The following is an 18,641-nucleotide window of genomic DNA, read 5'->3' on the forward strand; positions in this document are numbered from 1 at the left end:
CCTACCTATGTTGAATGCACTTATTGTAAGTCGCTTTGGATAAAAGCGTCTGCTAAATGACTGTAATGTAATGTAATGTAATGTAATGAATAGCAACAATAGCTGATCTACAAGCTTGTAAACTTGTAGATCTTCTATTTTTTATTTAGAATATATATATATTTTTTAATCTTTGCAAAGAAAGAAAACAACAGGCAAGGAAAAACTCCTTGACGGAAAAAAAATGGAAGAAACCTCAGTAAGGATGAAGAGGGAACCCCCTTCCAAGATGGTCATGTGTCCAATAGGTGCTGAGTGGACAATATCCAAAAGCAAAATAAACGTAAGAACAAAACTGTTAAACTGTTATTCATACATTTAAGTATACATGCATGGAATCGCTGCGTGTGTGAGTGTGAGTCCACGTGTCCGTGTTTCCAAATGATCGACTTCAAACTCACCATGTGTGAGGCAGAGGACCTGAGGGAGTGCCCCCTCCCCCCTCCCCCCTCCCCTAGTGTCAGCGGATCTCCTAACAATATCTGTAAATCCACAAATCCCCATATATGGATCCCTGATCCTGATGCCATAGTACTGACAACTAGGGTTGGGATCCTAAGCAACCAGGTCTATGAAAACAAGCCCAAAAAAAGCGACTATAATAGGCCACATGAGCACTTCAAACCTATGTATGTCGTCCATTAAACAATGGCAACTTCAGAAAAACAAGCCCAATGTGGCTTATAATAATCAGACCAGGCAACACTGCAGATAGGGATAAGATTAGATTGGGGATAATGGGTAGCGCAGTCTTCTCTTAAAGGCAATGGCGTCTGGCACGGTGATTGGTTTTATCATTGTAACGCCCAAACCACACCTATGCATAATGTAACAAATAGTGCAGGTGTTTTGCGGATAAGGCAGGTGTCCCAGAACAGAAACTTTTGCGGGGGAACGCCCCTTGCCTAGTCCTATATCCCATATTAATGGCTTTAGCGACTTCGGCCCGGAATAGGGCCCTAAGTATACTCTGACAACGGGTACAATGGGTGGATGCATAACCTGAGGGGCATTCAACCCCAACAAGCATTCTTCCCAACGGGCATCGTAGTGCTATACTAGTACTAGTATAGTGATATAAATACATTATATAAATAAGGATCGAAATGACGTCAATGAGGTATAAAATATGGTGCTGCCTGACACAGATCTACCATATTTTTGATTAATATTATGATTATTATTATATAGTAAATACGCAGTAGCAGTAGTTTGACTGACCGGAATAGGAAATGACAGATTTCTTTACTAGAAGAGTTAAACACACAACCGGCTGATCAATAAACACAGGTCTATCAATCTATCAAACGTACATACTTAGAATCTCGTAGCCACACACATTCATTTTTCATAATCCATTCTCTCTCTCTTTCTCTCACACACACACACACACACACACACACACACACACACACACACACACACACACACACACACACACACACACACACACACACACACACACACACACACACACACACACACTACTTTGAAGTCTCCTAAAGTCTATTGTTAAATTTTTACCATCCTACGTTAAACAGAACATATTCTTATGTCACCTCTCCAATCCAGGTATGCCTTTTCACCCAGCATTCTTAATCCCATTTCCACATGTCCTCACAATAGAATGATCAGGATGCTACACTTTAAATGTATTTGAATGCAAATCATGACTGATAATGTACTGTACTTTGTGTCAATTATTTCTGACTCTTGTTGTCAGATAAATACGCCTGTTGAGCTGAAAGATCAGATAACTCATAACAAACCTTCTGTACAGTCAAAACACACACACACACACACACACACACACACACACACACACACACACACACACACACACACACACACACACACACACACACACACACACACACACACACACACACACACACACACACACACACACACACACACACACACATTTAATGCACCCAAAGGACAGCTATGGTCTGACCCACAGGACACCCAGGCCATTAAAATCAGTGATTGTTTCCCTGTGAAACAGCAGTATTGATTAACCGAACCTCTGTGATTAACATGAGGACCAGAGTAAAGAATTCCCACAAGGACACAGTGGAAACACTAAACCAAAGTAGTGCTGAGCTGTGTGATACATCCCTGCTCATCACTTCACTGAGATTGATAAGTCAGCATGAAATCTGAAGACTTTCTGATGAACAGGACACATTTAAACTACATTATTAACCACAAGTAAGACGCGCGAACGCGGGAAGCGAACGCAGCTGGAAAATAACAATAAGAAGAATAGAAAGGAATGAGCAATTGTAGAGAAGTGGGTGGTACAGTGAAATTAGTGAGAACAGGGCCGCCACAAGAAGGCTCCATACCGCTAGCCCCATTTTTTTGGGGTCTTTTAAAAATTCTTATGTTTGTTTGTTGTGTTTTTTGGGCGGTGTAGCCGCCCCTATAAGTGGGGTTGGGACACCTCATTAGTATTAGTTTCCTGCACTGTGATTGGCCCACTTGGCCCACTTTCCTGTACTGTGATTGGCTGACTCTATTGGCTGACTCTATTCAGCACTGTGATTGGCTAGTGAGACACATGATGACATTAATAACCTATAAATAGGATTATGACTTCCAAAAATATTTTTTTTTTGGAAGTGAGCTTCCATCACTATGATGACCACTGTGATGACCACACCGCCCACTTCACACTGGGTGTGATTTTTTTTTTTTTGTAAATGTTTTTTGTCTTTGTATTTTTGGGCGGTGAAACCGCCCCTATAAGTGAGATTTGGAAAAATGTACAAATATCTTGGGCAGTGAAACCGGCCCTAAAAGTGAGGTTTGGAAATTTGTACAATTATCCTGCGCTGTGATTGGCCAATCACAATCTATTCAGGACTGTGATTGGCCAGTGTCACATGACACATGTGCATAGCCCTATATAAGCAACCATAACTTAAAAAAAACCAAATTATTGTTTTTTTTAAGTTATGGTTTTGTCCATCATAAAGTGTGTTTTACAAAAGATAAATGTATTTATCTTTTGTACATGATTGATCGACTCCATTCAGTATTGTGATTAGCTAGCAAGACACATGCTGACACTAAGTGGCTCTTTCAGATCAAAGCATATATATTGGTTGACTCCATTCAGTATTGTGGTTAGCTAGGAAGACACCGCCCACTTCACACAGGGTGTGATTTTTTTAAATGTGTTTGAGAAATGACATGGAATTCTTAGATATCCCAATAGCTGAACTCGTCTAGATGCTTTTAGATGTGTTATCTGTTAGCAGGGTTTCATAGTAAGCTCACTTCCGCCGAGGTGCGCCGAATTAATTCTCTAATATTCAGGATTATGTTCTATTCATTCATGACTTGGTGCATGTTAAGGCATTAACCTTTTACTACAAAATGGATTAACTGCATAAATTAACCTGATATTTCTGGGAAGATTCCATTTACTCGACACCTTCCTACATCGTGGGGGCAAGCTGCTGGTGGAATTTATACCAACTAGACTATTTCTGTTGCCAACAGATATTTTTACAACTTGAATTCCTGTAGTGGAAAGTAAAAGTGATGGAATGTTGATCAGAAACCCCACAATAGCCAATGAGAGCGAGCTGACCGGGTTGATCATTCACTTAAACATCTCAACTGAAATCAGTGTGTAAATATGGAAATAATGCATTAATAAAACAAAATGTAATTATATCTTTTTTGGGCCCAAAGTGTTAGACAGATCGTCTGACAACTGTAACCATCCTTAGAACAATCAATACAATCAATCAAGTTCTTTTGGATGCAAGAGGCCACAAACTCATGGTGGTTTACTTGACCAGTGACACTCCCACTTGTCAAAGACAAAGAGGTAGAATAAAGTTGGGAAAATCAATACCACAACCAATCAATAACACGGTCAATTCTCTATCGTCGTCTATTTTTTATTTATTTTTTGCTTTGTTCTGTCCATCACTGAATCTTTTCCTTCCCTAGCCACAATGGCAGGTGGATTCCAAAAATCGTTAGATTATTTCTTTAATCGTGGAACACATCTGTGTGTGTGTGTGTTTGCAGACCACATATGTTACTTTGTGACCTGACAATTTAACCGATCAGAGCCAAAGCTGGCTCACATTCAGAGGTACATTAAAATCAGCAGACAAAGCCAAAGACAACAGGGACAGGGAAACGCAACGCGAGAGATAAATCAATAAGGCAAAACCTCAGGCTAATTAAGGCAGGGTGAGGTCACAGAAAAACTCCCCTTTAACCTCAGTGCAATCTATGAGATATTCCTTCTGCTTTGTGTGTGTCTGAATGTTTGTAATAGGGCTTTGTGTAGTGTGTAACACATTTTGTATGAGAGAAACAAAGAGAGAAACAGAGAGAGAGAGAGAGAGATGGTGTCTCTGTGTCTGTGAGTGCTCGCACGGTCGTGCGTGCGTGTCACAATCTAGAAGGGCAGTACTGTAACTGAAGCCTTTTCACTCAGTTGACCTGTCTGAGGCAGATATTCTCTAGATTCATTACAACACACTCAATAGTTCCAAACACCCCATGTGTGTTTGTTTGTGTGTGCGTGTGTGTGCGCATAATGATGGAGCTGAAAGTCACAATGGTCAAGTAAATCAAGGAGACATATTTCTGAGCTATTATAATAAAGGCCCTGGGGTATTTGACTGTGTGTGTGTGTGTGTGTGTGTGTGTGTGTGTGTGTGTGTGTGTGTGTGTGTGTGTGTGTGTGTGTGTGTGTGTGTGTGTGTGTGTGTGTGTGTGTGTGTGTGTGTGTGTGTGTGTGTGTGTGTTTGTGTGTAAGAAACAGTTGGGTCGCGGGGAGAGACAGAGAGAGTAATTGCTGTGCAACCCAAGGGAGCAGGACCCCATCAAAGTAGTTTCTCCACACACACACACACTCTCTCCTCTACCATTCCAAATTCTGCTGTGCTTTCTGCTGAAGAGGCACGCACGCACGTGCGCATGCACGCACGCACACACGCTCGCACGCACACACAAGCTATTGTACAAATTGTGAAAGCCAAGATTTTGTTATTTGACTTCAGTTCCAAAATCAAGATGTTTTTCCAACTGATTTCATTTGAGCAGGTCATACGTGTGGCTGCTAGGTGTCACTGGAGAGTTCATTGTAGATGATACCATTTCAGACATTGGATATGTAGTGGGGATAACTGAATACTAGCAGTTACAAAATACATTATGAGACTTGATACTTTCTGATACGTTTTGTGACTTTGGAGTCTTCCTTCCTGATGCCTTCGATTACAAATAGATTTAAGACAGGTAGGCTTCCTGTTTGACTATAGCAGTGCACCCGGGAAATTGGCAAAGACAGCACTCCAAAAACGTATAAAATGAATAAAGCAAATATTAGCAAGACATGGCCTCAATTTAAAAGATTTTGCTATTGTATTTGACTTAATATTTTCCGATAGATATTGTGACTTTGGATTCTTCCCCGTTACCTTTGATTATAATTGGATTTAAGACTGGATCTGCTCTGTTTGCCAAAAGCTTGGATGTTCTGCATTAGTCAAAGACAGCACTGCAAGAACATGAATAATGCAAATATTAAAAACAATTTCAGAAAACAATTTCATTAGAGCACATTTTGCCTATCTTACCTTTATTGTTTTGATGCATTCAATTAGAACTTTAACAAAATGGCAGGGAATAACATCTTTCACTAGCCTTCATTAGCTTGTAATGGAAATTCCAAATTCAACCTATTGAACTTTTAATAGATTCCTAAATTGACGGTGTCCACATTTCATTGCACTAAAGCTGCACACTGCAAAACACCATTGTAACAATCCAGAATATTCAACAATTAAAGGTAGGGTAAGTGATTTGCGTTGGTTAAAATAATTGTTAAATAGCTCTATATTCTGATAGTACTCATTGCTATAGAGTGTTTGTTCAGTATTAAGAGTCTCCTTGTCTCTCCACCTCTTTATTAAACAGAAAATGCATTTTCGTTTCAGTTTCAGTTTAATTTCCAATTTTATCCAACCAGGACAGAGAACTCAATCAGGATACAGATTAAACAAGTGAAATTGGAAGTGATGACACTAAGAAATGAGCAGACAAAATTGGAACTGGAACACTATACAAATTAAGCTTAAAAATGGGTACTTTCTCCTGATTGGCTGAGATTTTGACACCTACCGAAAAAAATATTTTCTGTTTATTGAAGAGCTGGAGACTCAGGGAGACATCTGTTACTGAAAAAACACTCTATAGCAATGATTACTATCAGAATATAGTATTTTAACCTTTTAACAAAATACTTTTTGTTTTAACCAAAAAATATCACTTACCCTACCTTTAATGATTTGAAACCAAAACCAAAAATGTGTTTACGGTATGGATAAGGTATAATTTTTCAGTACTCTGTACGATGTAGTAACCACTGATCAGCAAATTCAAATTCAAAAGTGGAAAAACTGCAAAACTGGAATGTGGGGTGTCCAGTGGCAGCTCAGTATTTAGTGTACATATCAGTTGGCCAGAGACCCATTAGTGGACCAAGGATAAATATACAATGTACAATATAACATAACATTTTGTTGTAGTTGTTACACAGTAGAGGCATCTTGTGCATTGTTGTGCATTTATGAATTGCTCCTTACATATCACATATTAACCAATTATTTTTTTTCTCAGACATTTACATTGTTAGAACAATGAAATATACGAGAAGCCTCGAATTACATAAAGTTATGCGTTACATAATGCGAGAAGCGGTGGGTAGCCAAGGCTGGGCAGATCATCAATGTAAGCAATACCTACAATATATAAAGCCATTTCACCAGACTATGGAGCAGTTTCCACCTGTCTACCATCAGGCTGTTGAACGTCGCCATGTCAGTCTAGGAGACATAGGTCGTCACTTTTATGACTATATGACTTTCAATACACTCCATTGCTGCTTTACTGGCACTCTATGCGCAAACTTGTTTTTGCTTGTTTGATATTTGCTGCTAAATTAAGTGTCTAACTTGCACAAGAGACAGTGATTCTATATTAATATATAAATCTATGTGTGTGTGTGTGTACATATACATATTAAGGCTGTCCAAATGTACTTGTTTAATTGCGATTAACTGTTAATTCCTGCCTTTTTTGCCATTTGTCCTACCCGTAGTTTAGGAATTAGGACACAGCTTTATATGTCTGTGAGCATGAGCGTGTAAACACAGATTCATAACTTGTAGATTTGTAAGATTGTGGGAGAAAACTACCGAGACTTCCATGGTCATTGTAGAAGATCATGAGAACTCAGGATGTAAAGTTTAAACGTTAAATGAGATTGATAGTCATACAGTAGTTATACAGTACATTAAGTAGGGTTTGGCAATAGGACTTCAAATCAATATCACAATTATTTCAAAGTTAAGTAAAGTTTTACCTCAATTACGACTACTGAACGATTATATAAAAAAAAACAATTTCTGAAAATAGCAGATCTACAAGTTGTGAGCTTGTAGATTTGCTATTTTAAAAAAAAATTCCCCCACCATTGTAGAACAAAGTACAATACAGGGTTAAGGTGGTTAATCAGATTAACTGATTTGGTAGATTCATTAATCGGTTTGGTTCTAAATATCGTTTTTTATATATTTTCGGTTCATTGCCCAGCCCTAACATCAAGCATACATTAAGCACATTAAAACCGGGAAAGCTTGTAAACCTGCTATTTTTGAACATTTTAGAAAATTCTTGAAAGAACAACTGGTTTAGAAGGCATTTGTAGAGTCAGCCTCAGGTCTTTATGGGCTAAGTACATTCCAGCCACTGCTGATATCGCTCTGCTAGTCGGTGCTCATTGGCAGTCAACAAAGGGTTACGCTATGTTCTGTGGATTGGTCAGGTTGGATTGTCACAGTCAACAGAAATCAACTCACTCAAATCAAACGTCTGTGGGTTCAAACCACTCACTGCCGTGTCCTGCTTAGAAAAGCAGTATTCTGTCTCCCGATTTCCATGTGTCTTGGTTGTGTTACCACCCGTTTTGATCATTGGGATATTAATGGCCGGTAGAATATGGGGATATTCATTGCCATCATCCTCTTCATCTTCTTTGCACCCTGGGATTCATATGAATTATCTATGAATGGTCAGCAATTCATACCTATATCCATACCTTTATAAGCACTAGTTCACCGTACTAATAACCTGTCTCATTCCAAGTCCAAAAATGTAATGAAAAATAGAAGCGAGCCTGAGGCGCTAAGCTAGAGGTGCTAAAGTCAGCAAAAATCCTCACTCCCAACATAGAAGCAGTGCTCTCTGATGGGTTCATGTTCCGTTTCTCTTGCTATACTGCATCAGTAATCGCTTTGCCCTGGAGAGCCAGGATACCATATCTTTAATCTATGAATGTTGTATACCCCTGAGCCTTTGACCCGTCTGTCTCTGTGCTAAAGCAATAAATGCAGGAGGAGGAGAGAAAGAACACACACAATAATCACAGACGTGACTGACAGAGCAATGACAGAGGTGAGTGACAGGTCTCAGGATGGGCTGAAGTGAGACAATGTGGTACATGTTAAAATGGACACTTTAATATCCTACTGTATATGAGATAAGGGCTGATAGACAGACAGTTACATAAACGGGATTAAGTGGGTGGAAATGGGTAGATAAACTAATATTTTTTCAAAAGTAATTTCTATAGAAGCTCTATGACTTCAGGACCAATCCAACCCGTAGGATATGCATTGCAAACGTGCAATGATGCCAATAGGAATCATAAAAATATAAATGAATGAAAATTAAAAAAGAAAAATTATTATTAATTATTAATCCCTTTAAAGACACACTCAGAGACACTGAGTTTTTAATGATTTTGAAGCTTATCTATTAAAATCCTGGTGGTTTTTGGCACTCTGCTTTTCTCTAAAGCATTAATAAGGATTTTTACCTCCAAAACTGGCCTTAAGACCGCCCTCTCTGTGAAAGCAGGTGTATGGTACTAGGAAGTAAATAGAAGCATGTGAAAGAATCTAGTCGGCACCTCGCTCGCGTGCATGCATGCGTTCGTGCGCGAGTGCGTCACACTCGCTTCCCTCTGGAAACAACAGTTTTATCGCTTTATTGCCTTCCAGATATAGCTGACTTTCTCTTCTAGGCTCAGTCAGTGGCCAACATATAGTCATCAGACGCACACACACGCTGTTATTATTCTATTAAAGTTTGCACAGAACACAACCGTTATTATATCACTGCCTACAATTGTAACATTATGGCAAAACTAGGTTACAATAGTTACATTGCAATTAATTAATAACTTGGAAATTCTTATTATAATAAACATATATTAAAAGTATTTTCAAAATGTTGAGCATAATTAGTCTAATACTGCATTTTGCCATAGTGATACATGTTTGACCGAGATGTGTTTATTTATTATTATTTATGTATTGAGGAGGGGGTTGTTCTGCAAGTTGATAATAGATCCTGGAATTTTTAATGAGGGCGCAGACAGAGCTAAGTTCAAGGTACTATAAAAACTATAAAATGTTTTTTGGGGCGAGAAAAATACTTGACAGGGGCATTATTGATCAAACATTTATATTTATGACCAAGTTTGGATGTGTGAACTGCAATTTTAACAATGATTTGTTGGAGGAGACAGACAACGATAGTGGAAAAGAAAATTCTTTTCTGTTTCAGCAAATCTCGAGGATTCAAAATGATTCAACATTTTTAAAACACGAAGTGACACGCTGTGAGCTTGTACATCTGCTTTTTTTGAATAGCCAACACTAAAATGTAATTTTCCCGGTTTTAATGGGTTAAGAAAGATGGTGATGTTCCATAATGTATTTCCCATATCGTACTTCCCTTTCAGCTTCCCTACTGTCTATGCAAATGAAGAAAATGTAAACAGAGTGGACCAATGTCCTTTAAATTCATTGTTAATGTTCTAAAGACAAAAGCATGTCCTATTCATGTCAAGGTATTCCTATAAGAGTGTGGGACTTATCAGTGATGTATGATTGTACATTCAATTGACATCTTAATGGGAAAGCTGTACTGCATGTATATATTGTGTTATATTTTATTATGTAGAAGGGTTCATTCATTGAGCCGTGGTTAAACTGAAACTGAAACTGAACAGTAGTGTTCACATTAACATGTACAATTATCTCCTTAAGAGAAACCACAGAACCAAGGCTTGAATTTATTAGAAATGTCTAGCTGACTGTGATTGAAGAATTGCATCAGATGTTTGACCATGCCAGATCTTTAGAATAATATTTCTTAATTATGTTCTAGGGTGCATCTACCTTTTTAGAGCTTGAACAACAAAAACAACTCAGATCTATTTATGCTGCACAGTAAAATCCTCAAAATGGACAGTTCGGTTCAATTTGGATTAAATCTTTACAATCTCATGCTTAATTAACACTGAGGATTTCACTGTGTCTCTCTCTGGGTTTTGCATTCAACATGTACAGGGTCATGGTCAGGGCCCGGAAATAGCTCAGAAATGAATTCATTCTCGGCCTTCGAACCAGACCTAAAACTACCGTAGATACTTTAACTCCTTTAATATTTAGTACTATTTATCCCTTTAGTACCCCACAAATACATATATACCAGTACACTTCATTGAAACCACTGATTCTGAACTGTATTAGCACTAGCACCTCAATTTTACACTTATTATGAAGTCACGATCCAGTACATTAAATTATGCAATAGTCCTCTATGTTTTTCATCCGCAGCTCCACTGCTTCATACATTATTTAAATTTACTCCATTAATACATTGGAATACTCCTTCATAAAAAAACATTCAGGGGACACACCAGAAACATGTGCATGACCCATTTTGTGTCTCTGTCCATATTCAAGGACCAATATGGTAGGGCAATCCCTCTTTAAGTGCGCGTTAAGAGCACCATGAAAGTGCCACTGCAAAATAGTTTCAGTAGCTAATTAAGTATAATCAAAGCCTTGGCCTTACTCAGCCCCCCACCCTCACCCCATGATGCAGTTTAACAGGATTTAGTCCTGAGCTGTTCCCCCTCAAACTGATTATTGACTCCTTTCAATTCTAGCCAAATATAGACCCACGGCTGGCCTTCACTCAAACAGGACAAGGTCCCAAAGTCTCTGCAGCAGTTACTGATTCTTTTCAGAGCTGAGCACCAAAGTAAAGTTTGTCCATGGCACCAGTACCATACAAGCGTTTGAGGTGTCTGGATGCCCGGGGCTCAAGGCTCAAAAAAAGCTTCTTCCCTGCGGCTGCTAGAGCCATAAAAAAAGAACATGGACAAATTGGGAAAAAGAGGGATAGCAAAATAGGGAAACAATTGTTTGAAAGCATAAAATAGGGATTAAGTGGTTAAAAACTGTGGTGTTCAAGTACCTTACAATCCAATCGAAAACAACAGCAGCACTAGCTCCTCCCCTGGGTCGCCTGAACTCAGGGTTTAGTAACCTCGCATCACCAGTCTTTCCACCTCGGAGGAAAGCCTGGAATTCGTTATTAAACCGTGTGATGCGGTCAAAAAATAAATAATAGCTTCCGGCTTCCGGTTTTTGCTGCTTCCGGTTTTGCGGAGCCTCTTTGTTTTGGTTCCCCAATTTAAATGCTGAATCGATTACAAAGGTAGACTAGTCTAAGGGCGGATTCAGACTGGGTCCGATTGATTCGAACCGTTCCCGAGTACGATTGGCCTCTCCCAGCTGGCCAGCATTCACATTGGCCAATATTCTTCCGTACCCGAGAACAGATCATAAACAGTAATGGTAAATATGTGCATCATGGGGGCGCTGTTGACTATGGGGCATTGGGAGATAGAGAATGTCATTCACAGAAGAAGAGTCACTTGTCAGAGTTTAGAGTGAATAATAAAGTTTGACTGTGTTCCTGACGTTGTCATGAGTTATAATAATAACTGAACAACAATACACAACCAAAGCAGTGTGTGCGTTGGTCTTCGAAACCTCAAAATGTAACGTCGTCTCTGTTATTATCAATAATGATAGTGACGTCACTGACACACCCTTGGTATTTTAGCAGTGACGGCACGGACTAATCCTTGGTATATTCATCCTAGTGGCAGCGTTACGGTACACATGTGTTTTTTGTTTATGTTTTTTCACGCCTCGCGCTACTCAAGCACTAGCAGGATTATTATTTCTTGTCAACATTCAAGTAGAACTATGAGAAGGTATAACCCAGCTAAAATAATGTGTCAATATAAAAATATATAAAGCATATATGATTAGAAGTCCACTTCCTTCTGTTGATACGGATGGCTTCACATTGCATCGTTCCGTACCCGAGTACGCATGATCCGGATCCGAGACTACCTCCGGAGGTGGTCTCGGGTACTCCGGTCTCAGAACTCCGCGTATCGTTCCGGGGAACGATACGCAACGTTCACACCAACCCAAGTGGTCCGGGGTGCGCACTCGGGACCATAGTCTGAATCCGCCCTAAATAGTCTCCGGAAAGTACACTTACATTTATATTTATTTTTTATTTAAAAAATAAGCTAAACTACGCCGCATCAAGGATTTTATTAGGTAGGCCCTAATGACAATGCCCTTGATCGCGGCTGGGGTTATTTGGGGGTGAGGCATAGGGTTGCTTCCGCTCCCGACCGGATCACACACCCGAAAAAGGTATTGATCCCAGGCTAAGGGTTTAGTACTTAGGCTACTCCTGAGCAGGGCCCAAATTTGGGACAAATTAGGAACCTGTGAAACATGTTAAAACAACATGGCATGGTTCGCTTGGTTCTTGTAGTCAAAAAGAGCTGTGTGTCTCTGTGTTACAAATTGATACATTTCCAGTGAGGATTTAAATGTTTATCATCTAAATGTGGCCAGTCTCAGGGATCATGCAGGTTTTTACTAACTACTAATTCTCCAACCCCATTAGGCATCCACAAGGCTTTAACGTTTACGGATGAAAGTGGATGAGCTGAACATTTAAATGCTGTTCTTCAGGGAGAAGGCAGACATGGGTACAGAAAATAAATCCTTAAATTGTGGCTTTTACTCCTCTCAACATCTCCAGGGAGTACTCTTGTATCAGAGGCCTGCTGTTTGGATTTATTAATCTCTACATGAAAAGCTCACTGATAATCAGCTCACAAATAATTAAATAATAGCTACTGTGTTAAGTGGTTAGATGGGTGGTAGAGAACCACTGGGTTAAACAAAACAAAATCAAAAATCTAATAAAAAAATCAAAGGAATCAAATATATAAATGTTTGAACCCAGTTCAAGGCCTTTGTCTGACTCTAAACCACCAAGTGAGAAGTGTGTGATCACACAAGACTGAATACATTTTTACTGGTTTGAACTAAGCGTCTGTAGACAAACTGGCCAGTGTATTAAAGAGTGAGACAAGAGGATAGAGAATGAGACAGGAGTATGGAGAGGAGACAGTAGGATGGAGAAGGAGAGACAGGAGGATAGATAGGGAGACCGGAGGACATGTAGATAGGAGGATAGAGAGACAGACAAGATTATAGAGAGTGAGAAATTAGGATAGGGAGTGAGACAGGAGGATAGATAGTGACAGGAGGATAGAGAGAGTGAGACAGGAGGCTAGAGAGTGACAGGAGGATAGAGTGTGAGACAGGAGGATGAACAGTGAGACGGGAGGATATAGGCAGTGAGACAGGACTTTAGAGAGAGTGAGACAGGAGGGTAGAGAGAGACGGGAGGATAGAGAGGATGAGACAGGAGGATAGAGAGGATGAGACAGGAGGATAGAGTGTGAGACAGGAGGATAGAGAATGTGAAACAGGGAGACAGTGACAGTGAAAAAGGAGAATAGAGAAGCAAGGAGAAGGAAAAGCAGAATATTGAAAAAAAACAATTGTGAAAGCAGAGAAATTAAATGCAAAAAGCATCCTTTAATATGCACCAGTCATGCATCTCTCTTCCCCTCTCTACTTCTCCTCTACCATACCACATGCTGCTGTGCTTTCTGCTGAGGAGGCACACACACTCGCACACACACGATATTCATTCATCTCTCATCTCATATTTCAGTGCAGATTAACTCAGCTTTCATGTACATTACCTCTCTGCCCAGGAGATTTACTACCGTGACTGTGTGTGAGTGTGCGCGTGTGCCTATGTATGCTGTTCACTGTGCGTGCGTGTGTGCGTGCGTGTCAATACCATCAGGTTCAGTTGTGTACTGTATCTGCTGTGCTCACTGTTTCAGCCTGTGTTTGTGTGGTTGTGCATGTGTGTGCACTGTATGTATCCATGTGTGGTAAGAGAGAGAGAGAGAGTGTGAGTGAGTGAGTGAGTGAGTGAGTGAGTGAGTGAGTGAGTGAGTGAGTGAGTGAGTGAGTGAGTGAGTGAGTGAGTGAGTGTGTGTGTGTGTGTGTGTGTGTGTGTGTGTGTGTGTGTGTGTGTGTGTGTGTGTGTGTGTGTGTGTGTGTGTGTGTGTGTGTGTGTGTGTGTGTGTGTGTGTGTGTGTGTGTGTGTGTGTGTCATGCTAGTAGCTCAGAGACCAAAATAAAGATCAGGAAATGCAGCATTGAGATGTGGATATGCTGTATCCCATTCCCTGTAAGCCGATGCCTGGATTTACCTTCAGTGACATTCACGTCTCTCCTTCATGCTTATGCTCTCATCTTGGTTAGCTTCTATACTTCATGATCCCACAGTATGGAATATCATTTCTGTGGCAAAGGGCACTTCTTAATCCTTAATTGTTGTCGAGTGACATTGATCATTCCCACCAAGTGCCATGAAAGTCCACCCATCTCTTCTGATAGATAATACCAGATATACTATCGATAAATAGAAAGTACAGTGTGATACTTACAGTATGTAAGTATCACACTGTACAATCTATGGCCAGTAATATGCGCTTACAGCTCTGATCCATGAGTGGGTATATTTATAAATATGTGAGGCTGATATGTACAGTGGGAAATGGGAATATGGATACATTTGTAGTCTGCGCCCTGAGAAGCAAATTTTTCTAGTTGTCCTTTGTTTGTACTCATTCTTACAGTGCCTTTTCCCATCTTTTTGAGAGGATCTCTACACTATATATTCTGTAGCTTGACCATTCACACCAACACACGACATCTTCAATGCTCAGAGACCCTCTAAAGATGAATTTCTATTTCGTCCCTCCTGTATGGACCACATGTGGTACATCAATTCATATTTTTTGAAGAGTGACACTTGATTGATCCATGACTACTTTTCTGATGGTTATTCTACACAATAAAATGATGGTAAAATATGGTAATGAAGTACAAAATTATGATAAATGCTCATCACAAGTTATCTCATCCTGAACAGACATCTTGAAATTGGAATATGTGTTTACCCATCAGTCAAAAACATTACTTTGCATTTTATAATATGGAACAAAGACAAGCATTCAAAAGTTGTAAATATCACATGTTAGGAATTTTTTACATGATCCATTTGTTGAATTTTTCAATTCATCATTTCACTTCTAACCACAAGTTTGAGTGGTTAGGGGATGTACTTGTCCAGTGGACTACCGTCTGTGTCATCATGCATTCACCATATCACTATGTTTAAATGCAGCTACCGTCTGTGTCACCATATCAGACACCATATTACTATGTTTAAATGCATCAACAACCCTTCTTCCTGTTAATCTCAAAATGCCCTTAAAATAATCTGACATAAATAATTCAATACATTCTGTGTAAGTAAACAGACTAAGCCTTCCAGATATCTTGGGTGTTGGCCTGGTCTAGGCAAGTCGGATGGGGGTGTGGCATGGTGGAGGTTAGGTGGGTGACACAGTGCAGCAATAATTGGAACAAATTACCTGTCAGAATTACAAGTAGAACAAATTAGACATCTCTGTCAGTTTGCCTTCCAATCCTCAGGGACCCGATTATGGTAAGAAACATAAGAGCACCATCAGCACTGCTCTCTCTCATGTCCCTATTGCACTCTGTATATTCACACAGAGAGGCAGAGATTGCCATGTGTATCTAATCTCCTGAAAAGTCAAATCTAATGAGAGAAACAAAACAAAACAATTTCCACCCTCAAAAACCTAATGGTCATAGATCCAACTCCACCCACCACCAACACCAGCTCAATTAGATGGAGATGGGGGAAGCACTGGAGACTTCACCAGTTATCGTATTGACCCTGTGATAGCCGATTGTATTCCCAGCTCAGGAACTAGGTTGCATGCGGTCAACTCTACTTTCCCTGCACTTCCTGTCTCACTCCACAATCCTATAAAAACAAATTCTAACATGGACCATTCTAACATCCTTCTTGCCACCGTCAGACAGCAGTAAACCGTAACAGGCCATACCGTCTTTGGTGTACAGCGATATCTCCACCTTCCTCTCCTCTGAACCCAGCAGGGCCTTGGCCATCTGGGCCACGGCCGGCCGTCTAGTGTGGGGGCCGTACAGGAAACTGCAGGTGCACGACTTCTGCATCACCTCGGCACGCGTGTAGCCGCACATCCCGCAGAAGGCGTCATTACAGAATATGATAGCGCAGTTCTCCACGCGCGCGTTGGCTATGATGAACTTCCGGTCTGCCGTGGGGAGGAGAGAAGGAGCAAGGGTAGGAGAAGGGAAATGAGGGGAGAGGAGCGGTGGGAGAGAGGGAGAATAAGAAAGAAAGTTGAATTTGTTTTAAAAGGACCATACAGGTGTCAATATACTGTATGTCATTGCCTATTCGCAGCTTCAGCCGTATCATACATAAACATATAAACCATTTTCCCATTAACCCATTTAGACCAATTTCTAAATCCTTTTTTATTTTTTTTTATAAATGCCTTTATTTAAATAAATGCTTTATTTTGTTCGCTTTTTCTCCTCTCCTCAGTCATAAAATGTTATATCACGACATTTATGCCAAATATCTCGATGACGATATACAATCTGGTTTCATACTTGTCATCTTATATTTTAAGTCAATGTTGCTCTTATTTAGAATTTCAAATTCTTAAACAGAATCAAATGCTTACTTTCCTATGACTTGAAATGCTAAGCTGTGTTATGGTCATGGAAAATCACTGTTTGTTCTATAAACATTTAGTATAACATTAGTACTGCTGTTTTGCATCTGACATAAAAGGAACCATTTTAAATGGTAAAACTTTACATTGACTGATTGCCATCTTTATTGACAAAATGCATATGCATAAACATGCATTCATCCATCTTTGTCCGCTTCTCCAGCATGGACATCCCCCATCTGGTCCATGGTCTCCCCCGTGGCCTCCTCCCAGCGGGAGGTACGCCGAGTACCTCCCTAGGGAGACGCCCAGGAGGCATCCAAACTAGATGCCCGAATTGTCTCCTTTTCACGCAAACGAGCAGCGGCTCTACTCCGAGTCTTTCCCGGATGACTAAGCTTCTTACACTATCCCATGGGAGATGCCAGCCACCTTCCTGATACATTTCATTTTGGCAGCTTGTATCCTCGATCTTATTCTTTCTTTCAGGACTAACACTTCATGACAATAGGTGAGAGTAGGGATGAAGACCGACTAGTATTTTGAGAGCTTTGCCTTCTGGCTCAGCTCTCTTTTCATCACAAAATGCAGTATCAGAATCAGAATCAGTTTTATTGTCACATCACAGGTTTACAAGGTAAAAAAGTGGGTGAAATTCTTAGCATACATACAGTATAGCATACTAAGCAACTCTACTTCTGCTGCTCAGATTCTCCGTCTATGCCTAAACATACAATGTAGGCTATTTGTCACAAAGAAGGCTTTGTTAAGCTGCTTGCTGCATTAAGTACTTTTCAGACAGCACCTACAGTAGTAAGCAAAACAGGAGGTATGCTTATTGGCCGACTGTTTGTATCAGTGAATTCTTTCTTTTTTATCCTTAGGTAAAGGAATGACCTTTACCTCCTTCCAAACCTTCCCAGCAAGCACGGTCAGGACCCGGACAAATCATTGACGTCTCGATTGGGGCCAGATCAAGTCAAACGAAGACTAGTCAGATCTGCCCCAGAATATCACCTGATTTCAACCAACATAAATCCTGCCCACAAAGACAGACGTCCTGGATGAATCAGAGAGAGCCCGATCGATAGCCCAGAATATAACCTTATTTCAACTAACATAGATCCTACAGACTATTGCTGGCTTACTAACAACATGCATGCATGCACTGATCAAACGTGTTTGTGCACTAGGCAAGGAAAATCTAGCCTGGCATAAATGGCCAGGGCCTATATTTGCATGATCTAAGGCATCAAGATAATTTGATTGTATGACTTACGGTTCAAGAGTTATTGATGCCTTTGTGTTTTTAAACTTAAAACTTTGTTTTAATTGTGTGTTGTAATCTCTTAGCATTGCTTTGAATTGTATTCATTTTATTGTTTTTACATTTTTACCTATTATAGCACCACCAAGTCCACCATGAGGCCGATTTGATGGTGCAGAGGTTCTTCCTTGGCCTACTGAGAGTGTGCATGCAATTTCATGCCGATCAGTTCAACTGTGCCGGTAGCTGTTTACGGACGGACATAGCAATGTTTCCTTGCATAGATTAACTTAATTAACTTAACCCATTAAAACCTGGAACGCATCTGTCATTTTTTTTATTTAAGCTAAAAAGCATTATTTT

At 40.0% G+C, this 18,641-nt stretch overlaps 1 protein-coding gene across 1 annotated transcript in view; it reads right to left on the reverse strand.

The window, feature by feature from the left end:
- The window catches only part of LOC308093511 (voltage-gated inwardly rectifying potassium channel KCNH2-like), a gene marked incomplete at both ends in the record, with an annotated part of 86,060 nt that overhangs the window by 52,119 nt on the left and 15,300 nt on the right, over positions 1 to 18,641 (reverse strand). Inside the window, one exon of the mRNA XM_080439848.1 lies at positions 16,352 to 16,582. Coding sequence (XP_080295974.1) covers positions 16,352 to 16,582 — 231 coding nt within the window. The remainder of the gene's footprint in view (positions 1 to 16,351; positions 16,583 to 18,641) is intronic.

This window comes from Gymnoscopelus braueri (assembly GCF_963280865.1).
Source record: "Gymnoscopelus braueri genome assembly, chromosome: 10".
In the NCBI taxonomy this organism is placed as follows: Eukaryota; Metazoa; Chordata; class Actinopteri; order Myctophiformes; family Myctophidae; genus Gymnoscopelus; species Gymnoscopelus braueri.